This window comes from Colletotrichum truncatum (genome assembly GCF_014235925.2).
Source record: "Colletotrichum truncatum strain CMES1059 chromosome Unknown Contig_0009, whole genome shotgun sequence".
Taxonomy (NCBI): Eukaryota; Fungi; Ascomycota; class Sordariomycetes; order Glomerellales; family Glomerellaceae; genus Colletotrichum; species Colletotrichum truncatum.
Genome location: NW_027222406.1, coordinates 733,991 through 760,796, shown reverse-complemented (window position 1 = coordinate 760,796; position 26,806 = coordinate 733,991). Strand labels below are relative to the sequence as shown.

The following is a 26,806-nucleotide window of genomic DNA, read 5'->3' as shown; positions in this document are numbered from 1 at the left end:
GATTGTCGAAATCATTCCTCGAGAAACTTGGAGCCTCATGCCTTTTCCTCATTCGACAGTTCGACAGAAACGGCGCTACTGTGTTGTACATACAATCCATGGCTCTTCGAATACTGCCACAATTACTATCGAAATATCAGAACGAAAAGATATGGCGTGGACGGTGTCTGTTTGGTCGACTTTTTTTTACGACCCAAATTTCTATTACGAGTGGCATGTCTGTTATTTTTAATCTCATTCGCGGCTCTTGAAAAGTTATATCACAGCATCCCTGGGCACGGCAGCAGGCTCAGGACAAACAAATCTAGGAGCAATCGGAGGGTAGGCTTTTGTTCTTGATGAGCAACATCTCGATATTGATTCTTTTCCTAGTCTCATTTTCTTGTCACGCCAGTTTTCCGTCTAGCTGGAGTCTGTTTTTAAGGAAGGTTGAGGAGGCAGGGCTCTTCACTCGATGTGCAGGTGGCTTCTCTGTGCCTAAGCATCAGCTTTTACGCTGTTACCAAACCACGCTTTTCATTAGTTTTCATGTCTTCTGTCGCCGAGCATCAGAAAACAAGTATCATCGGCTCAAGACGTAGCAGAGCGATGCGGGCAAGGCTTGAATTACTTTTCCTCGATACCGCTGGCCTTGGCCGTTTGTTTTGTTTTCTGTGGCCCCTTTAGTGTAGCGAGATCTAAAGAGACTTTGGACAGGAGGAAGGTGCGGTCAAGAAGGAAATCCCCGGTATAGCTGAGAGAGAAGTGCTAGGAGGCTATCGAACTAGCCCCCCAGCCCGCCCTCTGTTTTGGGGGCTCCGCAGAAATACATGACAAAAAAACAACAACAAATTACAGCTAGGGGATTCTCAAGGAGGTTGAGGGGACATGGCTGAGGGATTTGACACGACATGATGACGGAGTTCTTTTGTTTTCCTTTTTCTTCTGAGAGACTACTTGGTTGTCTGGAGTCCTTTGAGACTCGGCCATGACACACTCTGTTTGTAATGAATAGCCATTATAGAGTGGTAGTAATGAGAGCAGCCTGCTCAAATGATCCTGTGGTCAAAATTAGGTGTGTAACGCTTGCAACGGTTCTTTCTTTGTTACAAATGTCTCAGTTCTCAGCCTTATCGATTGTCAACGTCGGTGAGGCTCTTAACCTAACCGAGAGCTTTTCCAAGATCATGATGAGGATGTTTGCGAGTCGATGTGCAGGCTGCCAAAGTCCGAAGTCTTTCCTTCCAATCGGTAGCTTTCCAAGACCTCTGTCACCAATTGCGCTAGAAGACAGTCCCAATTCCCACTGTATTAAGGGTCTTTCCAAAAGGAGGGCAAGAAGCCCCGGTCTTGCATACATGTGACAGCCTGACAGGTAGGTACTCAAGTGACAGAGACGGGCGCTACTGCGAACAAATATACGAAAAGGTAGTGAGATCCCGGCAGCTTGGGTCCCAAAAATCTGCTGTCCAGGAGGGATTTTTTTGACTTGTCGGATGTCAGAATTCGACTCCACAAAAGCGAAAGCGAAGGAAAAGAGGGAGGGTAGGGTGTGGAATGAATGAGCTCTCTAAACCTGGGACGGGGCGAGGCACCCCCCGTAGTTCCCGTTGTTTTCTCGTCCTGGCCCAGCGCGGGGATGGGGGACGACGATAACTAGAAAAGTGGTACCCCGGTCACCGAACCCCCGCAGACCGGTGAAGAAGTGGATACCACCTCCGGCCAGTCACCGGCCTTCGTCCACCACACCTTAAATTCGTCTCGCATACTTTCCCCCCCTTGACCCCCAAATTTCTTTTTGACGACACGACACTTCATGTGAATTGATTGCCCACGCCCCTCCATCCATCCATCCATCTTTGTTTGCAAGAAAAAAGTGACCCCTTGACCTGTTCCCGTCTGACATATGACAACCTCTTTTTAACCACCCTCCATATACTTGCTTTTTTCTTGCCTGCGTTGGGTTGAACGAAGGTACCACTGGCACGGCCCGAGGGGACTTTTTGGCTCCCGCTGCAGAGTGTTGTCGGCCTCCGCCCCTGGCTTTGCATCACTTTCTCATTCTCCTACCACCCCCCCACACACATACACTCTCTGCTATCTTGTCTTCCCTTTGACAGATGATAGAGGATAAATGACAAGGTCTATTTTTATTTCCCTTGCTTATGCTCTTAGGTTAGGTAGGGTTGATGCTATGTACCAGTACTTTGATACCCTATTCTGGAAACTGCCGTGCCGATGACGGCGGGAGGAACCAGAATATTAACATGTCCTTATGTTCCGTTTCGGGAGCGGTATAAGGCTTGACTACGGATATTTCTTGTGATACTGTTTCAAACTTAATTAATTATTAAAGTCCTGCGCCGCGGCTCTTATTGTTCTCAAGCCTCCCTCCCTTTTCGGTGTGGAACCACAAAGAGTCGAGCGGCACAGCGCTTACGTGCGCAAAATACTCGACTAGAGGTGGAAGATCGATTATGCCTTGAAAACTATAACGAACAAGTTGCTGCTCCAAGGGCAAACACGTAAGGTCATTCTCTCCAGTTTCGAAAAAAGGAAAAAAAAAAAAGTGCGGCGCGCTCGTTGGGTCATTGCATCGCTGGCTGACGTCGTGTCAGACTATCTTGGGCCAGCCCGCAGCTCCCAAAAACCGGATCAGCTCACCCGGGCGGTTCATTTGTCCTACTGTGTCCGGGATGGGACTCCTTGAGGCAGAAAGGAAATGAAACATCCCATTCTCTTTCAAAAGTAGGCTCACTGAGACCGCCGATACCCTTGTTTTAGTGGCAACCGTGGCTGTTTGCGCCTTGCATATTGGGATGAACTATCGAGCAAACTGCATAGTTTAAATGCAAGCCGCGTCTCGGTGCCGGTTCAGACTCCGGAGAGCCCCCGCTGCCGGGGAGAACATTTCCAAGAATCCACTCCAATCCCACTTCCCGGCCGGCTGCGTTGCTGCAAAGTGCATGCCATGCAGTCTGTGGCGGGTATCTGCGAGTGATGTTCATCCGAGGCGTTGACGTACGTCTGTTTACATGTATCGGAAGTGTTGGAACCCGCTTCCGTGGGTAGTCTGAGTGGCTGGCTCGGGCCGGACATTCCTATACTTGGAGCATGCGAGCGGGTCGAGAGATCAAAATGGACCTTCGAGGAACATGCGGGACCTTGCGGCCGAGATGTATGCCTCTGCTGCTCGAGTTTCATCCTGATTTCTTGAGTTGGCAAACACGGCATGCAATAGGGAGTGGCTGACGTGTTCGATGTGTTGTGAATGTAGCAACCATCCAAAGGCGAACCAGGCCTTTTTTTGATTGTAGATTTGCAGTTTCTTGATGTGTGTGAGAATGTTTCTTCCACCTTCCTTAATCAGGTTGTTTGAAGACGGTTTATCAGTTTCGAACTCAGGAGAGCATCCTGAAGGTCTGCCAAGAAGCTGCGGTGATAAAGTCATTGGGCGACAAGGAAGAAGACACTGCATCAGGCAAAAAGTCGTGTTGCTTACAACAGCAAAATCGCATCATACCGAGGCAGTTCCGTTATCAAATTTCGATCTCCGCCAAAAAAAAAAAAAGGGGGGGGGGGGGGAGGGGTTACATTCACTCTTCCAGGCCCAAGAAAATGCCAAGCCTGCGACAGCGGCCATGCTATGGGTGCCGTTGGAGCCAAGCCAGGCAAACCCAAAAGACGAGAACTCGATTAAAAGACTGATACTTAAAGGGCTGTATCACCTTAGAAGAGGGTTTATACAAACCAGAATTATAGTACGCTGCTGATTAACTTTATCGTCATTGTCTATTTAAACCGTAGTTCAGCAAACCAAAGCCACTAACCTTGTCTTAAATCAGCGAACTAATGAGGCTGGCATTGGCAGACATTAGCCTCAAGATTTGGCGATGGTCGGCGTTTATTCCACTGGTTCAACTCGCGTACAAGGACGACGATGACGGGCAAGGAGTGGGAAACAGAGCGTGCCTGTTCGGGGTTTTCCAACCTTGATGATTGCAAAAAAGGGACGTGGGCCGGAGGGTAGGAACCAGCCGTCCTAGCAAAGAGCACATCTGCTCTCACACTTTTGTTGCGGTAAGAAACGCCAGCACTAACCGAATCGAATTTATAGGCTGTTAGTATGGTATGCATGGGGTTGGAACGGAAGGAGCGGCTGCAAGTGATGTTGACTGAAGGCAAAATCTCGTAGTTCGTCTTCGCGCAGTCAAGGCTTGTCAGTCAAAATATGAGCAGTTCAGAAGTTATTTAAGACCGATGGCAGGTGGCAAGGGTAATAGGGCCAGTGGTGTGTCGTAAAGAGACGTCCGCAACCGAGAGAGTAACTGTTATCCTGCTACAACCGGAAGATTACAAAGCCCTCTCGAAGTCTTCTATCGAGCTAGGCCCAAGGTGCAAATCCAACCCAATTGGAATGCCAAACCATCATGTCCACGGCATATTCTGGTCGTTTTGACCACGGCCTCTCGGCCCAGAATAACATCATTTTCGGTAAGCACGGCCTTGAGACACGCAGTCAACCAACCATACTCAAGTTAATTTGCAAGGCTGCGCTATCTCATGGTCAAGCTTTTCTGCTCTTTTGCCCATCTCACTTTTCACCATGGTACTGAGTAACCGAAGGCAACGACAGGCATGTCAGTGTAGTACAAGCATTGCAGCATGCATAATTATAATGAGAACTAGTGTGCTACTCTGTCTTATAACATGACTGACTGGAAGCTCAGCCAGTAGCGAAAGCTTTAAGACGCCGAAGTCGGGCAGACACAATGTCCAGCCACATGCATAACTGCATAATGAAATGCGAACCCGATTCCTACAATAATACCACAAAAACTTTCAACGCTGATACTAATCCACACACGTAAAACTAAGATAGAATGAGGCCAGTAAGCAGAGATTCATTATAGACTATCGTCTGTGGGGGCCAGGTGGACCGAGCTTTATAATCTGAGTAAAACAACAAGAAAAGCAGCCCAGGGCTGCTAAGGGGTATAAGATGAATGGAAGAAAGAAGACTCCTCCGGATGAAGTCGAGGAGAGGTTGGGACTAGATTGTTCGCCATTGTCGTCCCATTCTCCGACGTGTCCTCGCAACCAAAGTTGGCAGTCCGCTCAGGAGCCAGAGGCTGTAAAGGCATGGTGTATGGGGCTGAGCATGGATACTGCGGTATATGCTGATGACCGTTTACATGTCTCAGGGGGATGCCTTCAGACATCGATTGATGAACCTGATGGCTGCTGAAGGGGTTGCCAGGAAGGCCGTCGGGAATCGCAGATAAGCCACTACTAGCTTCAGGGCGAGATTTTTGACTTCCAGAAGAGACCTTCTAAGTCGTGGCAGCTGGTTCCTCCTTGTTCGCCTGAGGATACGAGAGGCCGGCATTCTGGGCAACCCGTTTCCATGTCTCAAGTTCCTTGTAAAGTCGTTCGCACTCTTGCTTAAGCTTGTCATTCGAGGCACTGAGCTCTGCTATAGCCTGCTCCGTAAGCAGCTTTTCAAGAGTCCACTTTTCGATGTTCTGCGTCTCGTTCTCTTTGAGCTGGTTGATGAAGGTAACGGCACGCTGAAGGATGGATCCTTTGTTTTTCTCACAGTTGGGTACAATCTTGGCCAGCTCATTAATGCCCTCATTGATGGTCTCACGACGACGACGCTCCACTGTGCAGATGTTAGTACGCGGTAGCAGTTAACTGTTCACATTTACTTACCCTCCTTGTGGTTGTCCTTACGCATCTTGTGCCACTCCTCTGAGCCAACATCTGGCTTCTTAGTCGGGGCGCCGACCGATCCAGTGGAGTAACGGTGCTGAGGCTGTTGGGGTTGGGGAGGCTGGTGCGCCTGGTGAGGTTGCTGAGGCGGGACACCTTGAACACCATTGGTGGGCTGAGGGACAGTTGGCAGGGAAGACATGAGTCCGTCGGGAGGCGATACATCGGCGTGGCCAAAGGTATGGTCCTGGTGAGTCGGCTCATTGCTGGTCTGCGCAGCGAACTGTTCTTCTGTCGAGGGAGGAACATGAAGAGTGGGATACATTCCGAGGGCAGCAGCGGCAGTGCTAGAAGCGTTGGCCGGGTCAGCGGCCTCAGAGTGCTCTGCTGCAGCTGCCTGCTGAAGAGCGCTGAAGTCGGCAACATTTACACCGTTGGCAGCTGCAGCATTAGCAGCTTCGATAGCATTTTCGATGAAAGCAGTGGTATCTGTGTCAGGTCCGGCACTGGTACGCTTGGCACGACCGGGACTTGTGGATTCCGACATGTCGCGCTTGCGTTTCTGACCAGGAGAAGGCGACTGAGCCAGCTCAGAGAGGTCTGGATGGTCGCCGATGACGTCGGCCATAATGGTTGTGGTTGGAGAGCGAATGGGAGATTTGGTTTTGATAAGGTGAAACAGCTTTTGAGAACAGCTCACGATTGAGATGTTGCCTCAACACTCAGCAGAGCGAACCAAGCTGTGGTGAGAGTAGAACTGAAGGGACTGTTAGTATTGAACGGCAGTGACTGATTAACAACGGCAATAAAAGAAGAGGCAGCGGCGAGGGTATTGATGCAAAGTGAGCAGAGGCGCTGCACCAAGGGTAGGTAGTCCAAAATCACGATGACTTCAAAGCCCAAGAAGCGATTGCGTGTTTCAGGTGCGGAAACGTAAGAGCGCTTGCCCTTCGAGTCAAAAATAATCCCAACATGTTTCTCAGGTCCAGGTAATCAGAGGTAAACGTGTCGCTGTTGAGTAAGTGGGCGGAGGACGTGATAGCAGGAAATTTGCGCAGACTTCAGTCATTCTGACTGAGGATCCATTCACGGAAAAGGTGACGAAGATTTGTCGTTGTTTTCTGGAGACAAGTGCATCCTTCTTGACAATAACTGAATAATTTTGCGTTTGATTTCAATATACGCGGCGACATCGTCACCAATCACTTGATTGTAGTTGCGGAGCAAGTCGTGGAACATATTGAGTTGAGTTGGCGGTTCAAGGAAATGGCGCAAATAAAAAGCGACAATAAACCATCAGAAAACCTTGCCTCTGCGGTCGCATTGCAGTGTGATGTGATAGAAACGATAGGGCAGATTAAATGATCGCCAGGAAAAAATGGGACAGCTCGCATACCTCTAGATCATGTGGTTTGCGGTCTGGCCTGGGCGGTGAGAGAGCTCCAGATCACGGGTTTTGCTGGAGTTCACGTGTTGGAGGCGTGATCAAACTCGTGATATCGCGCCGCGGTAGCTGGGGGGTCGTCCCGATGGGGCCGGTTGTAAGTGTCGAGATTCGAGAAGAAATAATCCCGAGGAGCGGAAATTTATTCACAATGGCGATTCCTGAAAAAAAAAAGCCCAGGAAGTCTGAAATTCTGCAGACTTGCCTCTATCTTTTTAATCCTGAGAAAAGACCGGTTGGAGGGTGGTTGAGACGGGCTTGTTCGATTGGGGGGGAGGGAAGCAGCAGCGACGGCGGCGGGAAGCTCTGGTCACGCGGCGAAGGAAGAGGGTGAACACGTGCAAAGTGGGTGAGGCTGGAGATAAATACGCTCGAGGGTGAGGGAGGATGTAAGCCTGAGGCAAAAGTTCTGATTGGGCCAATGAGAAGCCAGAGAGCCACACCCCCCAGTCGTTCGGCTGGCTTGTGGGTGCCTCATAGTTCTTTCCCCGACAGCCCCGATCCAATCCCAGTTCTTCAGAGGAGCACACGCTGCAACAGCGCCCTTAGGCTAGGAGGATGCTTGTCCTTTCTTATCGATTGCTTTGCTTATCATAGTATTTTACTGATAGTAAGATACCCATCTACACAAATGCCTATTACAGATGTAGACAAGCTACAGTGGGATAGAACAGGGGTAGCTTCAGTGTGCCCATCCATCAACCCGCGCGTCGTGGAAATGCCGAGCCTCGCCAGTCACCTGATGCTCCCATGGGCTGCCAGCTTGAATCACTTGACTGATGGGCTGTGAGACATTCCACTTTTGCTACGTAGTAGAATGAGCACATCCTATGCGCCGGCTCTCTCTGTGGTTGTCTTGACCGTTGCTAGTTGTGGTTCGCGACCTGCATTTCCCAGCCTCACATCACAACACAAGTGATTTGGAGTGGGGTTTGCGGCATCCTGGCCTAGCTTCAGGGATCACGTCTCCTTATGTAAGCCGAGAAGAACCACAAATGTGGTCTGTGCGTTTGGATAGCTTGTCACTGTGCGGGTCGAGGATGAAGTATCGAGATGTGAAGCACGAGAGCAGGATGATTGGTGTCCGTGGTATCAGTATTGCTTGGAATGGCGCCTTACTGTTGTAAGTTGTTATTGCGAACATACCCCGTAGCAGGATAAGTTCAATTTGAGAAAGTCAGGGCAAGTCCCCCCCTTACTTTTGAGAGACCTCGGAGCCACTCCGGCCCCGCAACATCGGCCCGGATAACGTCAACGCATATCAGTGCACCTGTGCTTCAACCTCTCAACTCCCAAATCTTCCACCCAAGCCACATCAACACCGCCAACATACTACATCCCTCTTGCGAGGGGGCCTAATAGTGAATCTGTAAACGATACCCCTTTCCCTGTTGACTGAGGACAGCCATCCTAAGCCGTCAAGATGGCCGACCATGAACACGCAACAATCAAGCACCAGGACCATCTTCTCCTCGTATGTTCTTGATCTAAGCTACCTCCCGTCGCGAGTGCATCTGACCTCATTGACTAGGATCAACCCCTCCTCCGTCTTCCTTACGAACTACTTCGCAAGAATTTTCGCTCCGCCCACTTCACAGTCGAAAAGGAATCAACGGCAATCAAATCGCTTCTGAAAGAAACCGCCACGGCCTCTGTCAACGGCCGCGCCTCTCCCGATGACGTCCTAAAAAACCTTGATACGATGATTGCCCGTATGCGCGGTGTCAAACGCAAGCTCACTGCCCATGCGGATGAGGAGGCTCGCCTCACCCGTCAGGCCGGCGCCCGCATTTCCCACCTTGGCGATCTATACGGCATGCACTCTGTCGACGACGTCAAATATGAGGCATGGAGCCGTGCCAGACTAGACAGGCTACTCGTTGATTACCTCCTGCGGCACGGATACAACGAATCAGCTAAAGCATTAACGGCTGAGCGCGGGATGGATGACCTCGTCGACGTCGAGACTTTCGTGCAGATGAGTCGGATCCAGGAGGCGCTGAGAGGTGGAAGCGTCGCTGAGGCGTTGGCTTGGTGCCAGGATAACAAGAAGGAATTGAGGAAGATGGATGTATGTATACTCCTCCCCCAAGTTCTTTCCCGTCTCTCTTGTATCAAATTGTGACTGACAAACCAACCTCCAGAGCAACCTCGAATTTATGCTTCGCTTCCAACAATACATCGAGCTCGTTCGCACCCAATCCCAGCCCAAACTCCTCGAAGCCATAGCACACGCGAAGAAGTATCTTGTCCCTTTCAAAGCAACCTACCCTGATGAGCTCCGCAAAGCTTTCGGACTCCTCGCCTACCCTCCCAACGCCGCCAACGCCGCCTACTCAGATCTTTACAGTCAACAACGGTGGAACAACCTTGCTGATCTCTTTACTCGCACCCACAACTCCCTCCTCTCCCTCCCTTCCTTCCCACTCCTCCATATCGCCCTATCTTCGGGATTGTCCGCACTGAAAACACCGGCTTGCCACTCCGCAAACTCGTCTCACGTCGCCCCCTCGGACGCCAACACCGCAACGAACGTATCCGCGACGGCAGGTACGCAGTCTGTCTGCCCCATCTGCTCCACGGAACTGAACGACCTCGCCCGGAATGTTCCCTACGCACACCACACCAAAAGTTACGTCGAGCACGATTTGCTGCTACTGCCCAATAGCCGCGCATATGGCAAGGAGCGCCTCGAGGACCATGCCAAGAAGTCGGGACTGCCACCAGACCAGGTTAAGGACCTGCGGACTGGGGAGGTGTATTCCATGGACAAGCTCAAGAAAGTTTTCATTACATGATTATACACAGTCTCTATCTACGATAAATAAGCGGGGTTTCTGGTTTTGAATGTATTACTCCATTCTCTACTTCTAGAGCATTGCCTTGTCTGGCCCCATCAGTCTTTATGGGATCACTTCAGGACGCAGTCATATTTAAGCTACTTGGAGTTTAGGCGCATTGTTATTTTGAATCGCGGGATGAAGAGGATGGTCTCTTCCACCTCAAAGATATACAAATGTATCAGACACAAACAAGACCAGACACCCAGAATACTACTTTATGAACGAACAAGCGAGAGAGAGGGGGACAAAAATGAAACATCAATCTTGCAGAACTCATTAACCGGAGGACAGGTTACACGTCTAAGTCACAGGTGCCAGGAGCAGCAGAGTAAACAACTAAACTCGCGTTTGAATTGCAGTCGTTCCCCCAACCCCACCTTTGATCCAGGTATTCACAGTACAGTACATGATTAAAGAGAAGTTTCATACGCTCGTCCTCTCTTTGCTCTCTCCGCTCTCTCCGCTCTCTCCGCTCTCTCTCTCGCTCCTTCTCCCGCTGCCCTTCTTCTTTTCTCATAGTTGATAAAGAACTTTCCCTAGGCGCTCCCCACCCGTCCCCGCTCAATAGGGTTTCTTAACGACTTGGTTGATGCATATAGAACTTTCCTGTCAATCAAAAGTCGACGACAATAAATGTGTTTTCCCCTGTCTTACACCTTTCCATGACTTAAAGAGGATAAACCGACCTGCCTCCCCTTCCCAACCATGCCGTTTCCCCGCCCCGCCTGTTGCTCGTTTCCCTTACGTGAATCATGAAACCAGGACCTTCCCGAATCCCAACTCCATGTAAATCCGCGTGCAAAAGTCGAGCCAAAAAACGAAACGAATAACTTGAAGAAAGCCCCCGAATTCAAAAGAAGAATCCGGTCTAACCCCCGACTTGGTTTCCTTCAGCGAGTTTTGAGACTTTGTGTTTTTCATCGTCAAAAGGGGCGGCGGTAGGAAACACCTCACGCATGTTGGATAAGAAGAGAGGAAGCAAAACCAGACCCAGCGCTTGATGTGTCACTCCTGAGAAACAAGTCACCATGGCCAGTCCAGAGGCACAAGACAAACGCTAATAGCTTAAAAAATAAAGCTGCCCGTAGAAACCCAATATGGCAAGGGATGAGCGCGCGTTGGAAGTTTATCTACTGCCGGCAAAGGCAAAGTTACCGAACACGCCGCCGCCTCCGCCGGGCGTCATTGGCCCCATGGAAAGGCCGTTGGTGTTGTGCGACTGTGCGGCGGGTGTGCTCACAAGACCGACGCTGTTGGTATTGGGCGTGCTTGGCCCCCCATTCTGCTGGCCGTTGGGTCCCTGGCCCTGCGACTGGTCCTGGTTGCCAGCATTATTTCCGAACGGCAGCCGTTCGAGGATTAGAAGATCCGGGATACCAAGACCCCAGACCTTACCGACATGCTCCTCGGGGATTTCTCCGTTGAAGATTTTATCTCGCATTTGGAAGAAAACCTTGCCCGTGAGCAGGGAGTCGGAACCAGCCTGGTGCGCGTTGCCCACGCGCTTGATCTTGAGGGAGTCGGCAATGTTCTCGAGGCCAGACTTGTGCTCAAATTTTTGCAGGATGTCGGCGCTGCTGGGATCGCTCGGTGTGAGCAATCCTGAGTTGTGGAGCCGGATCGCATGCTTCATGAGGTGCTTAACATCATAAGCTGATGGGAAGTACAACTTCATGACTTGATCGAAGTCTGCTTCGTCGTTAGGAAGATCGTTACAGGTAAGTAGCTTGGTGAGGTAGCCAAAGTCGTAGCCGCCGTGGAACGAGATCCATTTTACGTTGTCAAAGCATACGAGGCCGGACGGGATGAGTAGGGAAGCGAACTCGTGCGGGTCAATGCCGTCCCTCTCGAGAAGGGCAAAGTCGATTCCCGCACTTGATAATGATTCGATCGATTTCTCGTTGTACATATCGTCCTTGACGGAGAACTTGAAGTTGAACTGCCAGGCATATGGGAAGGGGCCTTGTGATGCGGCCCTCTTGCCAGCGGCGCCTAGTTCGATATCCTGGGTCGAATTTGGTCGCGCGGGAGGGGTTTCACCGTCTTCGTTAAATAGGGTCAGTCCAATCTGGATAACCTTGAGCATATCAACGTTTGTGCGCAGGCACTGGTAATGGTAATCGCTCTTTCCTCTAAAGGAGCCCATTGGCCGTGATACCACGCCTGGGAATTCAGTATCCTGCGGTTTCGCGTCGTCAGTCTTGGGTTCCTTGGTCCCGGGGATGCTTGCAGATCAGCTAACCATAGCAATGTACGGGTACTTGTCGACGAGCTCCCTCAACACGGCCATCTCCTCATGGAGATTGTGCTTCCAGACCTCCCGTATCCTCCCCTTGTTCTGCGTTGTCCGCGTCGGCGCACCACCGTGATCGAGCGCAAAGTTATGCTGCGGCTGACCGTGCGGCTGCTGTTGCAGGTTCGCCGCGTGGAAGCTCATCCGCGCGGCATGGCTGCTGAGGCTATTGTCGGCGCCGAGGGGGAAGCCGCCGTTTAAACCCGGGGTGCCGGCGAGGACATTACCATTCGTGGAGAAAGGACTGATCTGGGCGTTGGCGTTGAGGTAGGAGGGGTTCCCGCCAAGGGGAGGCCCATGGTTCGCGCCGTGGCCCTGGGCGGCGTGCGAGGGGAACTGCTGGTGGTAGGGCGATATGGTGTTGGGCCCGCCAGGGAACCTAGGAAGCGGTGGCGGCATACCAAATTATGCCTTCCCAGGAAGGGATATCGTCGGTGGTGCGTGTTGTGTTACTAAGTTACCGTGACGTCGAACGCGGTTTCGTCGGTTTCTGAGGGGTTGTGGATGATCCACGGCCCTGCATTTGCGTCTGGGGTGAATATGTACGGGGGGCTGGCAGCAGAAGAGCGCCTTTGTTCTCCGCCGCCGGTCGTCGGAACTCGATCTCACTCGGGGGGATTCGTCCAGAAAAAAATGACGTCGTCCACCTGTCGCTATCTTCGCGTCGATTGATTATCGTTTCGCTCGTTCTGGGTCGTGCTGTGAAGTGGCGCTGGCAAAGAACGTCTGGTTAATCTCGGTTTTAGGACAGAATGTGTGAATGAGGCCTGAAGGCTTGCTACGTTGACCGAACCGTGGACGACGAGGGGTGGTCTGTGCGGGGCCCCAAGCCGGACAGGTACGTACCGCGGGACTTTCCGACGACAACATCTCAGAGATCTCCAATCAGCTTCCTTCCAACTCGACTGACCACCAACCCGAAGCGTCCATTGTTGTACGGCAAGACGACATTAACAGAGCAATCATGCAGCCAACGAGGTAAGACCCTTATAGAACAGTCAATTGACTCGGCAGACTCGAGAGGAGATGGCTGATGACCACGTGCGACGACAGGTTAGCTATGGCATCCCACGGCCCTAAGCCCAATGTCACCGGCTTCGACATGAGGGCCTTCAAGGAGGCCGCTGGCCAGCCCAGATACGACCCCTGGGAGAGAGCGTTAGTCCCATTGATTCCCTAATCCGCTTGCTGGCGGTGCCGTGATATCCCGCTGACGGTCGAGCTGCAGAGAGTCCTGGAGATACAAGGGCCCCTTCACGAGGTTCAACCGATTCAAGGGATCCTTCCCCGGCCTGGGCATTGCCACTGTTGCTTTCGCCGGCTACTGCGCTTACGAGTACTTCTTCCTGGCCGACGACCACCACCACGGCGACAGCCACGGCAAGGACCACCACTAGAGGAACCGTTTGGGAAGGGAAGGAAGACGGAGAGTTGCTCCGCTGTACATTTACCTCTCGAGTCGGCAGACCGACTCGCAGGATGGGTCTAGACGAAGACGAAATTGTATTCCCGCGATCAAGAATATTTCAATACCTGTGATGAGCCCGAAGGCGGCAGCGTTGTTGCGTTCCAAAAAGCGGATGTGAAGACTTCGTTCAGAGGCTTTCTTGTTGGTAAACTCCCAAGTCCGGTGAACACTTCGGCTCCCTTTTCAAATTCCTGACTATGGGGATAATATACAAGAGTGAATGCTGCCGTATGATCAGAGTCTAGGCGTCACTCGTTCCCGACTCGTGCGGGAACTCTCATGAACCCCTCACAAAGTTCTTCATTTGAACGTGGCCTAGAAGCAGCAAGAGATGCCACTCATGCATTATCTCCAATATTTTCAAAGTATTTCGGGTATCTAAGACTCAATGGTCCGATGTGGCCTCTTCGAAATGCGGTCAGCCGCAGGCACAAAAGCGGCACAATCCGTAGCCAAATGCACCGCCTCAACGCCCACTGCATTGTCCAACCAACACTCCCGCCCGACCGTTCCTGCATATGTGCAAACGCACTTCGACAGGCAAAGATAGAGTTCCTAGCTGCCGTCTGCTTTGTCTCAGTCATTTTAGCCAGCTCATCACTACAATCAATCTGCGTGTTGTCTGTTGTGGCATCCAGTGCGGAAGAGGAAATGCAATGCAATGCAATGTAATGTAATCCCTTACAAATGCCAATCTTATCTTCTGTTCTTAGTAGAATATTCTGACAACGACGCGGGTTCTCCCTAGCATTGCATCTCACAAGGTAGTATCCATATATGTCTCTCCCTCCTCAAAACATGTCGTCGCACAGACGCCTGTTTTAACAATCATCCCATCGTACCTACCCTAGCCCCCTTCTGCCCAGTCTAAGCTTTCGAAATGACTGACAAGGGAGGTTCTTCTGCCAGCTTGCCATGGTGCGGTTCAAACAAATACAAGTCTTAAATCATGATGCTTCGAAACCGATCACAGTAGTAGGTGCTTGACAAGTTCTTCATTTGAAGTCTGCTCATACAGTGTAGAGGTATATGCCGTATATCGCCAAAGGTCAATAATGCCAGCTCATTGGTATCGCGTTATACATACTGTCCCAGAAGTCATCCCATATCCTGAACGCCCTTATGCCATATAATAAATACCTTCAACAGTATATATCGTAAATATGCTTCGCTCTCAGTCGAGTCTAATGCCGTTCACTGCATCCAATGCACTATCCACACACGTCTCTAACTCGGCGACACGATGCTTCAGGCCCCGGTTCTCATCCCTTAACAGACTAACAGTGTCCCAAGCAGCTCGCTCGTCCTGGCCACGGCAATTTGCGCACGATGATGAACCTCCCTGATCCTTCGGATCACCTGTCACTCCTCGCATGAGCTTTTGGAAAACACTGGTTTGCTGCTGAGGCGTCTTCGAAGCAGTTGGCCGCGACGCCTTTGGCGGCCCAAGTGTATTTGCTTTGGCTACCGACGGCGCTGGAGATAATTCGGTGATACTGCCCTCGAAGACGCTCGGGGCGGCAGTGGTAGGGCTCCGTGATCTCGAAAAGACGCTGGCGTCCTCGACACTTTCATCGTCTGTTTCGAACCCGACGCTCTTTCTCCACTTCCTCCTGGCCTGATCCTCTTCGACGCCAAGATCTTCAGATATCGATGATCCTTCGGAAATAGGACGGCCCCGTTCCCTCATTAGACGCTCCTCTTGCCTCGCCTTTTTCTCAGCAGCGAGCTCCGCCATAAGTTGCTGTATCGATTGCTCTTGCTCAGCAACCTTTGAAGCCATGTTCTCCAACTGAACCTTCAGGTGTTGAATGCGTGTGTCGGCCTCCTCACTCTCGTCTACCTGGGCGTCTTTGTCATCCCGAAGGTCTTGGAGGACGGCATTCTGTCTTTGGTAGGCACTTTGGAATTTCGTCAACAGACCAACGGCAGTGGCCTCGAGGTTCTTGAACGCAGCGGGCGAGAACGCGTCTCGTTGTGTCGGAGAGGATGGGGGAAACAGAGCTTCCTGAATATTCAAGTTGAGAAGTTCCTCGTGCTGCTTCGGGTCGACTGGTCCCTGGTTGTTCTTCGAAAATGGTGAGGTGAAGAAGGCGAATCGCGAGGTACTTGGCGAGTTTCCTTTGGGTGTTTGATCAGCCGTTGCTCTCCTGCGTAACATCGAAGGCGTTTCGTCTGTGTTGTCGTTGTTCGTTCTGGCAGCTTGAGTTGTCGGGCTGGTGCCCTCCGCACCGTTAGGGGACCCGGAACCGGTGAACCAGCCGCTCAGTATACCTCCTCGGGAGGCGTCAGCCGATTTCCTGCTTCTGTTGTCTCCGGTGAGAGCCATGTTGACCGACAGGGGACGACCACTCCCTCGATCCGTTGATGGCGAAAGCGTCACTTGCGGGATAGGCTGGTTTGAGGTGGAGGATGAGGGGAAGTTTGGAACAGATTGTTGCCTCTGATGGCCAGTCTTCAACTTTGGGAAGCTTCGGTTGGCGGTAGACGGGCTAATGCGGCATGGCTCCGGTTGGGTAGGTGGCTTGATGTTTATGGCAGCACCAGGGGTAGCGCTCGGGGGAGTTGGATCAACCTCTGGATCTATGGCCGCAGGCCCATGTGCATGGCGTAGAGTTTGTGTGCCGTCCATTCCAGAGTCCATAGTAGGGCGTGGAATAGTCGACGGGTAGTCTGGTGTGGATGCGGCGTGCCGACTTAGCATAATGCGTTAATGTTTCGAGTGGGACGGGCAATATCTTTCGCCTCCCGCTTGAGTTAGCTGACAAGCTGGGCTTGCTGGGATGGGCTTGAGCTGTACTTCGCGGGTGTGTTGGTGCTAGGAATGTGAATGGATCGACACCACTCGGGCCCAAACAATGAGCAAGGGAGGGGGGTCTCTATTTCCAACTAGGAGCACCCCGTATAGACGTGGACTGTACCGCCGACCTGCGAGGGAAGTTGAATGTGTGTGCGTGTGTGTTGGGGAGAGCCGGACGCAGAGGCTGGAGTCGATGGACAAAGGGGAAAGACACAGACTTCAGGCTAGAAGCCAGGTTCCCCTGCAAGCGAGAATAGCGGGCGGGCGGCGCACCAGGAAAGGGTGACAGGCAACGGATTGCACAACTCGCATGAACCTCTTGGGGGGCTTGAACTATCGAAGATGGACGGACCCGGTTCTTGAAGATGTGCGCAAGCCGCCGGATCAAGGAATAAAAAAAAAAGTGCTTTCTGAATGACGCCGCGGCGGTGACGGCGTCAACAGGGTCTGGCTCGCTGCGCGGGGGCCGAGCTGTCAAAGTCGCAGGAGAGTACAAAACGGCGCTTGTGGCTGATAGCTTGAAGGGCTAGATTGCGTACAACTCAAATGGTCTTGTTTATGTTGATGTCGTATCTCCTATCTTGGGAGGAGAAAAAGTGGGGGTTTGTTGTGCTGCTTTCAGTGGTCGATAGGCCAGCGTGCGGGCCGAGTCATGGAATCGTCACTTGGTAGGATTGTCCGAAGGGACCAACAAAGAGACTTGACGGAATGCGAGGCTGTAAAGCGCCGAAAAACGAAATAGCTGTAAAGAAGAAGTCGTCAACGGGATGATCCTTGCGTCAGATGCAGATGATTGTGCTCCGTTTCCCACGAGGTAGGGCTCAGACTTGCAGGCCGTTATGACGAGAATGACGAAGAGTAAAACCTTGGGATGGCCAGCGATATCCAAGGAGGTAGTTCCCTGAAGAAGAAAAAAAAAAAAAAAAAGGAAACCGACGCCGACGTGGACTTGGACGTGGACATGGCGGGCGACGTCAACGCCAACAATTGGAGGAGGTTGGGAATCGTTGCTACTTCCCCTCTGTTACCTGAGGCTGCCAGTCCCCATTCAAAGACCTCCACCGGGGGTCCAGTGGGTGGTCATGATCCTCTTTCAGGCTCATCAGTTGACCAAGTCCCCTGCACTCCAGCGCCGACGTACGTCCCTTCGCAGTCGCTGATTTCTGGAACTCCCCAGTTTGTGTCTGTCGGCCCCTGGAGGTAGAGCACTTTACTTGGTGCACGTACCATCGACCCCTGGCGCAGGGGACTTTTGGACCCTGGAAGTTGCACTGCAGTGTGGTCTGCAACGGCCACACGGTAGTCTTTGTGCCTGCCGTTCTTGTGCTTGGTAGAGTTTTGCACACCCATTCCCCAGCACACAACCCCCCCTTGGCTCTGAATGCTCCAGAACTGTGTCCGTACGGAGGAGAGGGGCTTGTGGTATGCACAGTAGGGTCAAGACAAGACATAAGGCTATTATTCATAAGAGGGATTCTGTTCAGCCGAATGTCGTCTTCGTTGGAGGCTGTTCTCTAGCTCGATTCGGATCAGCTAACTTCAGACACTGGCCGTGGTATTATTTTTATCCGCCATGTCTCGTCGACTCTTCGAGCCGCGCCGTCAGGCTTCCGCAATCCGCAGCCGAGACACAAGTGTCTCTCAGCTGCTCCCAATTCTCTTGGGCTACCAGACTCAGACATGCACACCACGTTCCTCTTGAGACTTCAGCCGTTGAATTCAGGTCGGTTGGCACGAGGTGCTGGAGGGGGTAAAATTGCCGATGTGAACTCCCTTGGCGGACCCTAGTTCATTCCAAGAAACAGGATCGAAGAAACATTGTTTTTCTGGGCTCCCATTTCGCACGGCCGAAGACCCAGAATCCCCAGCCACTTGTACTGTGAAGAAACGAAGACGCGAGCGCTCTAAGATAGTTTTGACATTTCTGCGACGATCCGTTCTTCCGACTAGTTGTGAGAAACAGATCCAAAATCGATCGTATATCTTTCATCATCGATGCCACCCGCCGTCGGCCTTACGCACGTCCCATGTCCGCAGCGGTGGTGTTTACCTTCGCACCGGGCAAAGCTTTGATCTTCTATGGCCCTTCATTAGTCGATGCGCTTCTTCCGAATTCAAGCGCACCAAGACCGCTGAGACGGTACAATGTTTGTGTGGTCCAAAGCAAGGGTCACTATCTGAACTTGGTGTCGTAGACGTTAGCCCCATCAGAATGAAGCGACTCTCTCCATTCTTGGGACCTGTGAATGAATGTAATCAAAGGTTCCATGAATTATCATCTTTTTTTAATTGCCACTTTCCAGTTTACCCTGTTGAATTATAACCGAGGGAGGGATCCGGCTTTCGCTGAGACTCAGACTTACATAACGTTTCCTACAGTCAACTCTCTTGCAGCCTGCCTTCTGCTCATACAACCAACTTTGTCCGAATTGCTGACCACAACATCCTCTCGGCTTGGGGTTTGGTATAAACACCAGGAACAGTATTATTGGCTCCGCCACCGTTACTATGCTTAGCTCGATGAGGCTGAAACGTAACGGGACAACGTGCTTTGCTTTCCTACAAACAACAGCCCATTCCTCTTTGTCCATCATACTTCTGCTCTCTTAACCATACTCCACCACGTGAAAGGCGTCAGTTGTCTAATGACCTCGTCGCGAAGTAGCGGGTCGCTCGTCGGCGGCAACTCAGCCTCATTAACCTCCAGAGAGCTCTGCTCGAGAGCCTCAAGCCCGTATTTCTCGTACAGAGGCTTTCCGTTCTCGGTGGCTTCAATGTAGACATCCAAACCCTGCTGACCGGCTCTCTCGACGCCCCAGTCCATGATGAGAGATGCTGCCCCTCGACGACGGTGTTCCGGAACTGTGAACAAGAAATTCAAATCTGGCATGCACGCGTGTTAATCACGACGGAAAGGGAATTCCATGTCGGTTTCGCTAAATGCGCTTACAGGCATGAGGTCGATTCGCATTTCTCACGGCCGTCCCCAGAAAGTCGTTCATCAACCCGCTTGCGATCCTCCTCGGTTCACCGTCGGGAAACCACAGTGCCTCGACTCGTTGCTGTCCGGTATACGGGTTCGGCTTTTCCTTCTTGTATAAACTCCACCTCCCGCCAGCAACGAGCTCCCCCGTTTCGTCGTCGACCACCTTGAGCCATGTACTTGTCGGATCGGCGCGGTGCCAAGAACGCAAACGCTCCGTAGCTTCTTGGAGCGCAGCTTCGCGTGCAGCGGGGTCGTGAGGTTTCCAGTCGCCCATGAAAAGTCGCCAAAGAGCACAGTCCGGAGTCGCGAAGCCCTCACGGAACGCCACCAAAAGAGGGACGAATTCCTCATCGTCCCTGACCTCATGCAGTGTAAGCCCCATTATCGCTGTTTGAACTGTCAGCCAATGCAAAATTAGACAAGTCTTGGCTCACACCAACAAAGATTGACCGCCCGCATCGCTATATATATTGTCTGTACTTCAGCACGAGCAATGCAGTTCAAGCGGCGTTTCACACGGACAGACCCCCTTCTGCGGGATAGAGGGCCCGGACTTAACCACAATATTACCACATCGGCGAAGGAAGAATGAGTAGGGGTTCCAACTGCCCATAGGCTAGGTATATTTTCACATCCGGTACAAAACTGTGTTTTATTACCCGGTGCGCTAAACTGAACCCTAAAACTGGCTCTTTTGGGATCGAGCCATGCCAAACCGTTGCTCAACCCATTAATGGTATCCCAAACCAACCAAAGACCTGAATGACCCAGAGCAAAACTATGCCGCCGTGCACCAATTTTTCCTTCACTATCCTCCTTCGTGAAGCCGTTCTGCTTCACGTTTAGTAGAACGACTCCACCATGGTGTCCTTGAGGTTGGTGTTCACGTTGCTGGGACCCAGGCCCTCGCCGAGCCTGAAGACACTCTCAATAACGCTCAGCTCCGTTGCGGTGGTATCAAGACCGGTGACAGCCATCCAGTCGTTGACAACCATGCCCGCACCAACGACGTTGCTGCCGCGGTTGACACTGCCAGCCACGAGGGGCACTTGCAGCAGACTGGACAGCTCGTCCTGGTCCTGTATCGAGGTCTTGGGATGGACAAGACCGCCCTGGTTCGAGAGAGACATGTAAGAGCCGACGAGGACGTTATCGGCGATGGTCTGGCGGAAGACCTCAACACCGAGCACATCAGCAATAATTTCCTCCGTCTCGCGCTCCAGATCCGGGTGAATCAGAGCAATGTGGTCGTTGGTCACAATGACGTTGCCGAGCGCTGACAGGCGCTCTTCTATTCTTTGTATGCGGATTTCGTCGGGCAGGCTGTTACGGAGATGTTGGAGTTCCTGGTCTGTTGTGGTTGTGGGGACCAAAAGACCCTTGCGGTTACTGCGGAAGTGGTAAGCCTGAGTGTTTTCACGCTCAATGACCAGACGCCCGAAAGAATCGGGCGGTCGAGGTATTGTCGGGATATTGTATGCTTACCCAGCTGTTAACCGGCCAATGATTCTCGTGCCAGCAATGGTTGTCCGGCAGATGGGGATAACATCTTGCAGCTCCGCCTCGAAAACACTGTAAAAGTTCTCACTCGCACCAAGGGCGACAAGAGCATAGGAGTTGGTGAGAGTCGAAAAAACGCCGACCCTACAGACAATCTCAAAGTCAGTACGTTGTGTTCTGGCTGACAACAGGGCGGCTAAAAAAGCAAGATGGCGGGGTCCATGGGCGGGGCTGCTCACTCGTTGGAATTCTCAAATTGCGCGCGCACCGCCATGATTGTGATTTTTGGGTAAGTTCGGTGCTTTAAACTGGACGTAAAAGGCCGACGAAGGCTCGAGGAGGGATTGTTCGTAAGAAAAAGGCCCTGCGCAGGGGGGAATTTGTTATTGTAAAGGTGCTGTCTTCAGGGTGTTGAGTGGTGATGGAATTTTTGCAGAGGCGGAAGGTGCTAATTAATAAGAAGCATCAATTGAGAGCAAGTACGGTGGGGCAGACGGGTGCCCGCCTTTCCTGCAACTTTTTTGGGTGCTGGTTGCCGCTTGGCCTGGGCTCTGGGCTGGAGCGGGGCGCATCAAGCTGTGTGGACCCCTTGATTCTCCTTGAGCCAGTGGGAAAGCTGTATGGCTGATGAGTCACTTTGCGTACAAGACGCACGAAGCCAGGCTGATTCAATGGTTACTATTACCAACCTGCCAAATTTGGCTTCGAGCTCTGCTGGAGATGCATTGCCACTGTGCCACTGTGACTCCTCACCCTCATTCCATGCCTTGTCTTTCAATTTCTAACACCAAGCTAGTCCTCATTGAGGTACCTGGCAAACAGTCATTCTTGAACTCAGCCCAGACAACGACACCGAACTTCAGGTTCTCGGTCAATCTTAGTCACCGTTCGAAGTACCTCAATAGCTGGCCATTGAAGATGGATTCTGATTTACACTTAGTATTATGAATTACAAGACCCTGGTACTTTGCACTTTGTCAACCCCAAGACACCGCCTCTATGTAGGTTACTAGCGATGCTTAGCCCTACTTTTCTCATGCTTGGCTGCGAACTCGTCCAAGTCGACATGTATGCGCAGTCCCTTGGAAGCCATTGTGTTGAAGACCGACTTGAGTTCAAACTCGTCCATTATATTGACGAGCGTTGTGTATGCTTCAAGAGCCAGGTCTTTCGACCAAGGACAGTGCCGCAAACCTCGAAAGAAGACCTCCTTGGCCTTGGATCGAAACTGTTTTCTTGCGTAACTGAATTTTATGTAGCAACGCCAGAGTTCTGGATTTGACTTGCAAGCAGGGCTGTCGAGTGCCCGCTCAAATGCCGCATGCGTGGAGTGAACATTTCCTTTTCGTAGCTCGTACCGTATCGCAAACATACGGCTGCTAACGGAGTCGTTGTTGCTCGTGAGTGAGACTTCACGAAGAATTTCACGAACTGGATCGTCAATTCCAAACGTGGTCGTTGCCCAAGAGAACAGAGTAAGGAAAATAGTATTGTGTGGAAATAGCTTTATGCATTGCGCGAGCTGCTCTCTCAGATAGGCGCGCCGGAAAGGTCTACAAAAAGTTAGCACTGAGATGTTTGAACCTATATCTATTCAACTTACCCCCGGCTGGCATGGTGATAAAGGAGCCTCGCACCAGCTTGTAATAACCTCTCATGAGTTTGGGACGTTGCCTGACCTTGAGCGCACAGTTCCGAGGAAACTGTCCACACTCTTTCCATCGCCATTGAGATGCTTCCCTGAGCCTCAGATGTGGGTTCGGAAGCTTCTTGGGTGGTAAGATACACGAGAAGTGCCAAACATTCAGTGCTGATAGCGGCGTCATCTAGTTCCCGCATTGAGAGTTGCCCCTCGAGGGTATCCAGCAACGTCTGGCGAGCCTTCAGGATTTGCATAGGCGTCACAGCTATCGCGTCCGGCGTCTTTCTTAAAGACTCTTCGACTGTTGCACATAAGGGCACGACAGCTTGCGTCTTGTTCCCGGCATCTAGCTCCGCCCATGCCCATGTCTTCCACAACAGAAATTTCCGGCCGCAGCCCGGAGGCTGCCAACAGACAGTCAGCGATTAAACTTAAAGCAACGAAGGTGGTCAGTGAACACTTACGGAGGGAAGACCACTTGCTGATAAGATGACCTGACGCCCAACATCAAGGTTACCTTTGGCAGACTCAGCTAAAGCGTATGCATTATAAAGCCCTAGGTTGGTAGGATCATGTTTGATGAGGGCCCTAGCGCGCTTTTTGATGTTGCTAGGTTCGTTAACCATATCAACCGCCAGCGAGTATTCTGCTAGCTCCTTAAGGTTGCTGACGGTTGTTAGTTGCCGGAGACTATTCGCAACCCACGCTAAATCCACTGGGCCATCTGCAGACTTAGATGTACAAACCCAGCCTGAGATAAATGGAAACCATTCAGAGGTAGCAAACAAAAGGTCAGCCGAGGCAGCGACCCGCAATCCATCCTGTTTGAATGATGGAATTTTCTTTGTCTCATCCATAACATCAGGCTCATTCGGTTTGTGAAGCACGTCGCCCTCGAACAAGCTCAAGCCGCCTATAAGCAGAGGGTCATCTTCCGCAGCTTTGATCCATTCGCTCGTCCGAAATGCAGGAGGCAGACAGCAGAAAAGTAAAAATCCATCTACAAGTTGTTTCCAAATCTTAGAGATGGTGTCAGCTGGTACAACAAAGAGTAACTCCTCAATATCCGAAAACATGACGACACGGTACGGATCGTCCTCTGACACATCATCCGTAGCTCTCGCTGGATTTCGTGAAGCTGTGGCTCGAAGCCTTTCTGTTGCACCCCAGGACTTATATAAATCCCGTGATTGAACGATGTTATCGTCATCTTTTTGCGTTTCGGGTGGGTCACTTATTCCGTCTGCCTGGACAAACTGGCTCCAGCCAGGAGCGTGCTTATCGCCTATTCTTGGTCCTTCGTCTTCCCAGAAGTCCTTGAATGAGTCGAGGATCTCTGAATCCGGCAGTGCTCCATAACTCGCTGGGCGCTCTAAGTTGAGTTCCAGAAGCGCCTGCCATGCTGCCACGGCCAACTCACGATAGCCCGAGTCGTACATAAATTTCGTGGCCCTGAGAAACACGTAAATCATTTGTTCATATCGCGAAATTTCAGCGGTATTCGTGTTATAGCCTGGCCCAGGAGAGGTTGAGACAGATTCTTGCTTCGCAATGGCTCGTAACCGAGCAACGTGTAACGATTTGATGTTGTTGAACTGGAATGTCGCCAAGCTTGTGAGTTTATGATCAACTCTCGCTTTCCAAAGGCAAAAGCTTGATTCATGCTTCCTCTCCACTTCCTCCCACCGGGTTTCGAGCTTCGAAGCAGACCACACTTTGGCGCCTTCAAGCATCAAGCCAACGAGAAGCCGTTCCTCATATTCGGACTTCCTTGCCTGGGCAAGTGCAGACTCGTACATTGAAATTTTTATCTCTGCAAAACTGTGTACCTCGCCCTTGGTCACTTCGCGATCTAGGGTTTCTCCAGCGTTCAACAAGACATCTTGGTGTGCAATAAGCTCAAGCCAGCCTGCTATGTCTTCAGGGTGCTCCTTAACCCGACGGGACAGTTGAATTGACCGTTGCTTCAAGGGATCGTCTGTATCCAAGTTCAAAGCATCATCCTGATCAGTGTCATAGTCGATATCGCTGTCAGAGAACTCATGAGCTTTGGCCTTGCCCTCGATTGATCTGTATGAAGGTTCCTCGTTCTCAGAAGCCTCTGGTTCTTCGTCACGGCGCCGCTTAGATGAGCCGCCTAGCGGTACGAAATCTTCTTCCACGCTGTGAGCCTCATCCCGAATTTCGTTCCGGACCCGTATGCGTTTTGTCTTAACTCGATGCACCTTGGGTTGAAACAATGCCCTATCTCGCCAAGTTGAACTACTTTCACCCGGCTGTCGAATGCTGAACTTTTCCTGGGGGCCGTCTCTGTGGATGTAAAGGTACCCATCTGAGCCAAGAACTCGCCCTCGACCCCCACGGCGGTATAACGGAACACGGCCACGATCATTACCACCGTACCTCCTGATCAAAGGGTCACCTTTTTTATCAATAAAGAAGAAAACATTATCTCCGGCTCTGTTGTTCAGACTTTTGGTTGCAGTCCGAGTTTGAGCAGCATCTAATCGTTCTTCGCTATTGCTGCGCTTTCGATCACGATGGCGATGCTCTGAACGGTGCTTTCCATGATCGCCACGATGTCGAGATTCATGTCGTAGTCGCCTCTCTTTGGTAACCTCATCTGCTCCATTTTTCTGGTCATGGGAAGTTTCATCAACTAAAGGCTGTGCTATGGATGCAGGAGTTGCGGTCTTCGGTTTGAAAGATGAGAACTTCGGTACCGTCAACTTCCTATCCCTGTTGTCTGACATCTTGCCAGTCTGCCTGTGGCTCACCAAGTCATAGTTAAGACGCACACAGTCAAGTATTCAGAACCGTGGCACCCGGCTGGCCTCGGTGGCGGTGTTGTAGAAGGCTCTAGCACGGAATGAGGATGCCAATTGTGGCGTCGAAACAATTATGGTGGTGAGTTGAGGCTGAGTGAGAAGGTTGAGCTGGGTTGATGTTTACGGTGGCAGAAACGGACGTCCGTCAATAATGGACGAATCAGAATTAATTTGACAGTGTCCTAGCAAGACGCCTGAAGGTATGCAAATGGGCGCCGTGGTAAGAGCGGCAATCGAGGGATCGTAGGTGCAGTGATTATTGATACCCGTCCAAGAATCTGTACCGTTGCACCGCCGCACCGTCAGAAATGCTGGAGCACGTGTCAGTTGCATATTACTGGTGGTGTCTCCACGCCTCAGAGCCGAGTAATAATGGGGCGTCCGACTAGTGGCACCAGGGTTGGAAGCGTGGAAAACTCACGACTAGGTCGGGCCCAGGATATTGGTTTTGTCTGGGGCTGTACTTTGAGCTTGTTGTCTCTGGGTCCAATTATTTGGAAACGAGGCCAAAACAAGTTGGCCGGGAGTGGTGTACAGAAATAGTCTGCCCGAGAAGTCACTACTACCACTGTAACGGACGTGTGGTGGCAGAGCCTGAGGCGCTTGCTGCTATGGATGTGTGAGACGGTCTAATCTGGCGGTCTTGAACCAGAGGAACACTAGAGAAGGTAGTAGTAGCCTTGGACTCAGCTTCACCGCGTTTGGGCAGTTGGCTGCTGACGTAACACGGAATGCAGGTGTACATAGTATGGATTCGCATCAGTTGTACCCGCTACATCTAGAGGTCAACTGCACCTCCAACATCGATACATCACGCTCGTTTTCTTTTTCCATCACATCAGTGGCCATGCTTTGGGGGCCTCAGAACGTTCCCCATATAGCATTACGGATTGCTGTTGTCTTGCCCAAAACTATGAGCTGCAATAGGAAGCTCAACGGGGCCTTGGATCTATGATTGGTACGAAATGGCGTGCGGAGGATCGTTGATATTTTGGCGGTCACTTCGGCTGTGCTTTGCATACCCAGCACACCCAGGTAGGTATTGTGGCCCGTCGGAGAAGGAGGGTGTAATCTCAGGGTCCTCGATCTGACCGTTTCGGCGGAAAGTGCGCTAAGCAGCGGCCAATAACCACCCTGAGTGGCATCCACTCTGAAGGTCATCCGATGCAATGACCTCACAGCCAAGCCCTCTACATCCTCTAGTGCTTCCCTTCCACCGCTACAAATAATTTGCAGCACTGATTCAGGTGGATCACGCCCTCAAGTTACCCGCGCGTGCTCAGTGCGCAGCCTCCTAACGGGAGGAAA

At 51.6% G+C, this 26,806-nt stretch overlaps 8 protein-coding genes across 8 annotated transcripts; 2 read left to right on the top strand and 6 right to left on the bottom strand.

Moving 5' to 3' along the window:
* Positions 1-5,312: 5,312 nt before the first annotated feature.
* Positions 5,313-6,322, bottom strand: CTRU02_212739 (helix-loop-helix DNA-binding domain-containing protein; the record flags this gene model as incomplete). The annotated part of the gene is made up of 2 exons (XM_036723425.1): positions 5,313-5,644; positions 5,695-6,322. The coding sequence occupies 2 exons, from the start codon at positions 6,320-6,322 to the stop codon at positions 5,313-5,315; spliced, it is 960 nt and encodes a 319-aa protein (XP_036584701.1).
* Positions 6,323-8,561: 2,239 nt separating this feature from the next.
* CTRU02_212737 (negative regulation of gluconeogenesis) lies at positions 8,562-9,936 on the top strand (the record flags this gene model as incomplete). The annotated part of the gene is made up of 3 exons (XM_036723426.1): positions 8,562-8,612; positions 8,670-9,209; positions 9,283-9,936. The coding sequence occupies 3 exons, from the start codon at positions 8,562-8,564 to the stop codon at positions 9,934-9,936; spliced, it is 1,245 nt and encodes a 414-aa protein (XP_036584702.1).
* A 1,171-nt stretch (positions 9,937-11,107) lies between these two features.
* Positions 11,108-12,673, bottom strand: CTRU02_212738 (ccr4-not core complex subunit; the record flags this gene model as incomplete). Its single annotated transcript, XM_036723427.1, has 2 exons — positions 11,108-12,160; positions 12,224-12,673. 2 exons carry the CDS (start codon positions 12,671-12,673, stop codon positions 11,108-11,110), a joined length of 1,503 nt encoding a protein of 500 aa, XP_036584703.1.
* A 565-nt stretch (positions 12,674-13,238) lies between these two features.
* On the top strand, positions 13,239-13,671 carry CTRU02_212735 (nadh-ubiquinone oxidoreductase b12; the record flags this gene model as incomplete). The annotated part of the gene is made up of 3 exons (XM_036723428.1): positions 13,239-13,252; positions 13,328-13,432; positions 13,503-13,671. The coding sequence occupies 3 exons, from the start codon at positions 13,239-13,241 to the stop codon at positions 13,669-13,671; spliced, it is 288 nt and encodes a 95-aa protein (XP_036584704.1).
* Positions 13,672-14,916: 1,245 nt separating this feature from the next.
* On the bottom strand, positions 14,917-16,446 carry CTRU02_212736 (uncharacterized protein; the record flags this gene model as incomplete). The annotated part of the gene is made up of 1 exon (XM_036723429.1): positions 14,917-16,446. The coding sequence occupies one exon, from the start codon at positions 16,444-16,446 to the stop codon at positions 14,917-14,919; it is 1,530 nt and encodes a 509-aa protein (XP_036584705.1).
* A 2,686-nt stretch (positions 16,447-19,132) lies between these two features.
* Positions 19,133-19,910, bottom strand: CTRU02_212734 (GNAT family; the record flags this gene model as incomplete). The annotated part of the gene is made up of 2 exons (XM_036723430.1): positions 19,133-19,425; positions 19,493-19,910. The coding sequence occupies 2 exons, from the start codon at positions 19,908-19,910 to the stop codon at positions 19,133-19,135; spliced, it is 711 nt and encodes a 236-aa protein (XP_036584706.1).
* Positions 19,911-20,370: 460 nt separating this feature from the next.
* On the bottom strand, positions 20,371-21,302 carry CTRU02_212733 (eukaryotic translation initiation factor 6; the record flags this gene model as incomplete). Its single annotated transcript, XM_036723432.1, has 3 exons — positions 20,371-20,917; positions 21,014-21,172; positions 21,268-21,302. 3 exons carry the CDS (start codon positions 21,300-21,302, stop codon positions 20,371-20,373), a joined length of 741 nt encoding a protein of 246 aa, XP_036584708.1.
* Positions 21,303-22,037: 735 nt separating this feature from the next.
* Positions 22,038-25,423, bottom strand: CTRU02_212732 (DUF1740 domain containing protein; the record flags this gene model as incomplete). The annotated part of the gene is made up of 3 exons (XM_036723433.1): positions 22,038-22,581; positions 22,632-23,077; positions 23,135-25,423. The coding sequence occupies 3 exons, from the start codon at positions 25,421-25,423 to the stop codon at positions 22,038-22,040; spliced, it is 3,279 nt and encodes a 1,092-aa protein (XP_036584709.1).
* Positions 25,424-26,806: the final 1,383 nt, after the last annotated feature.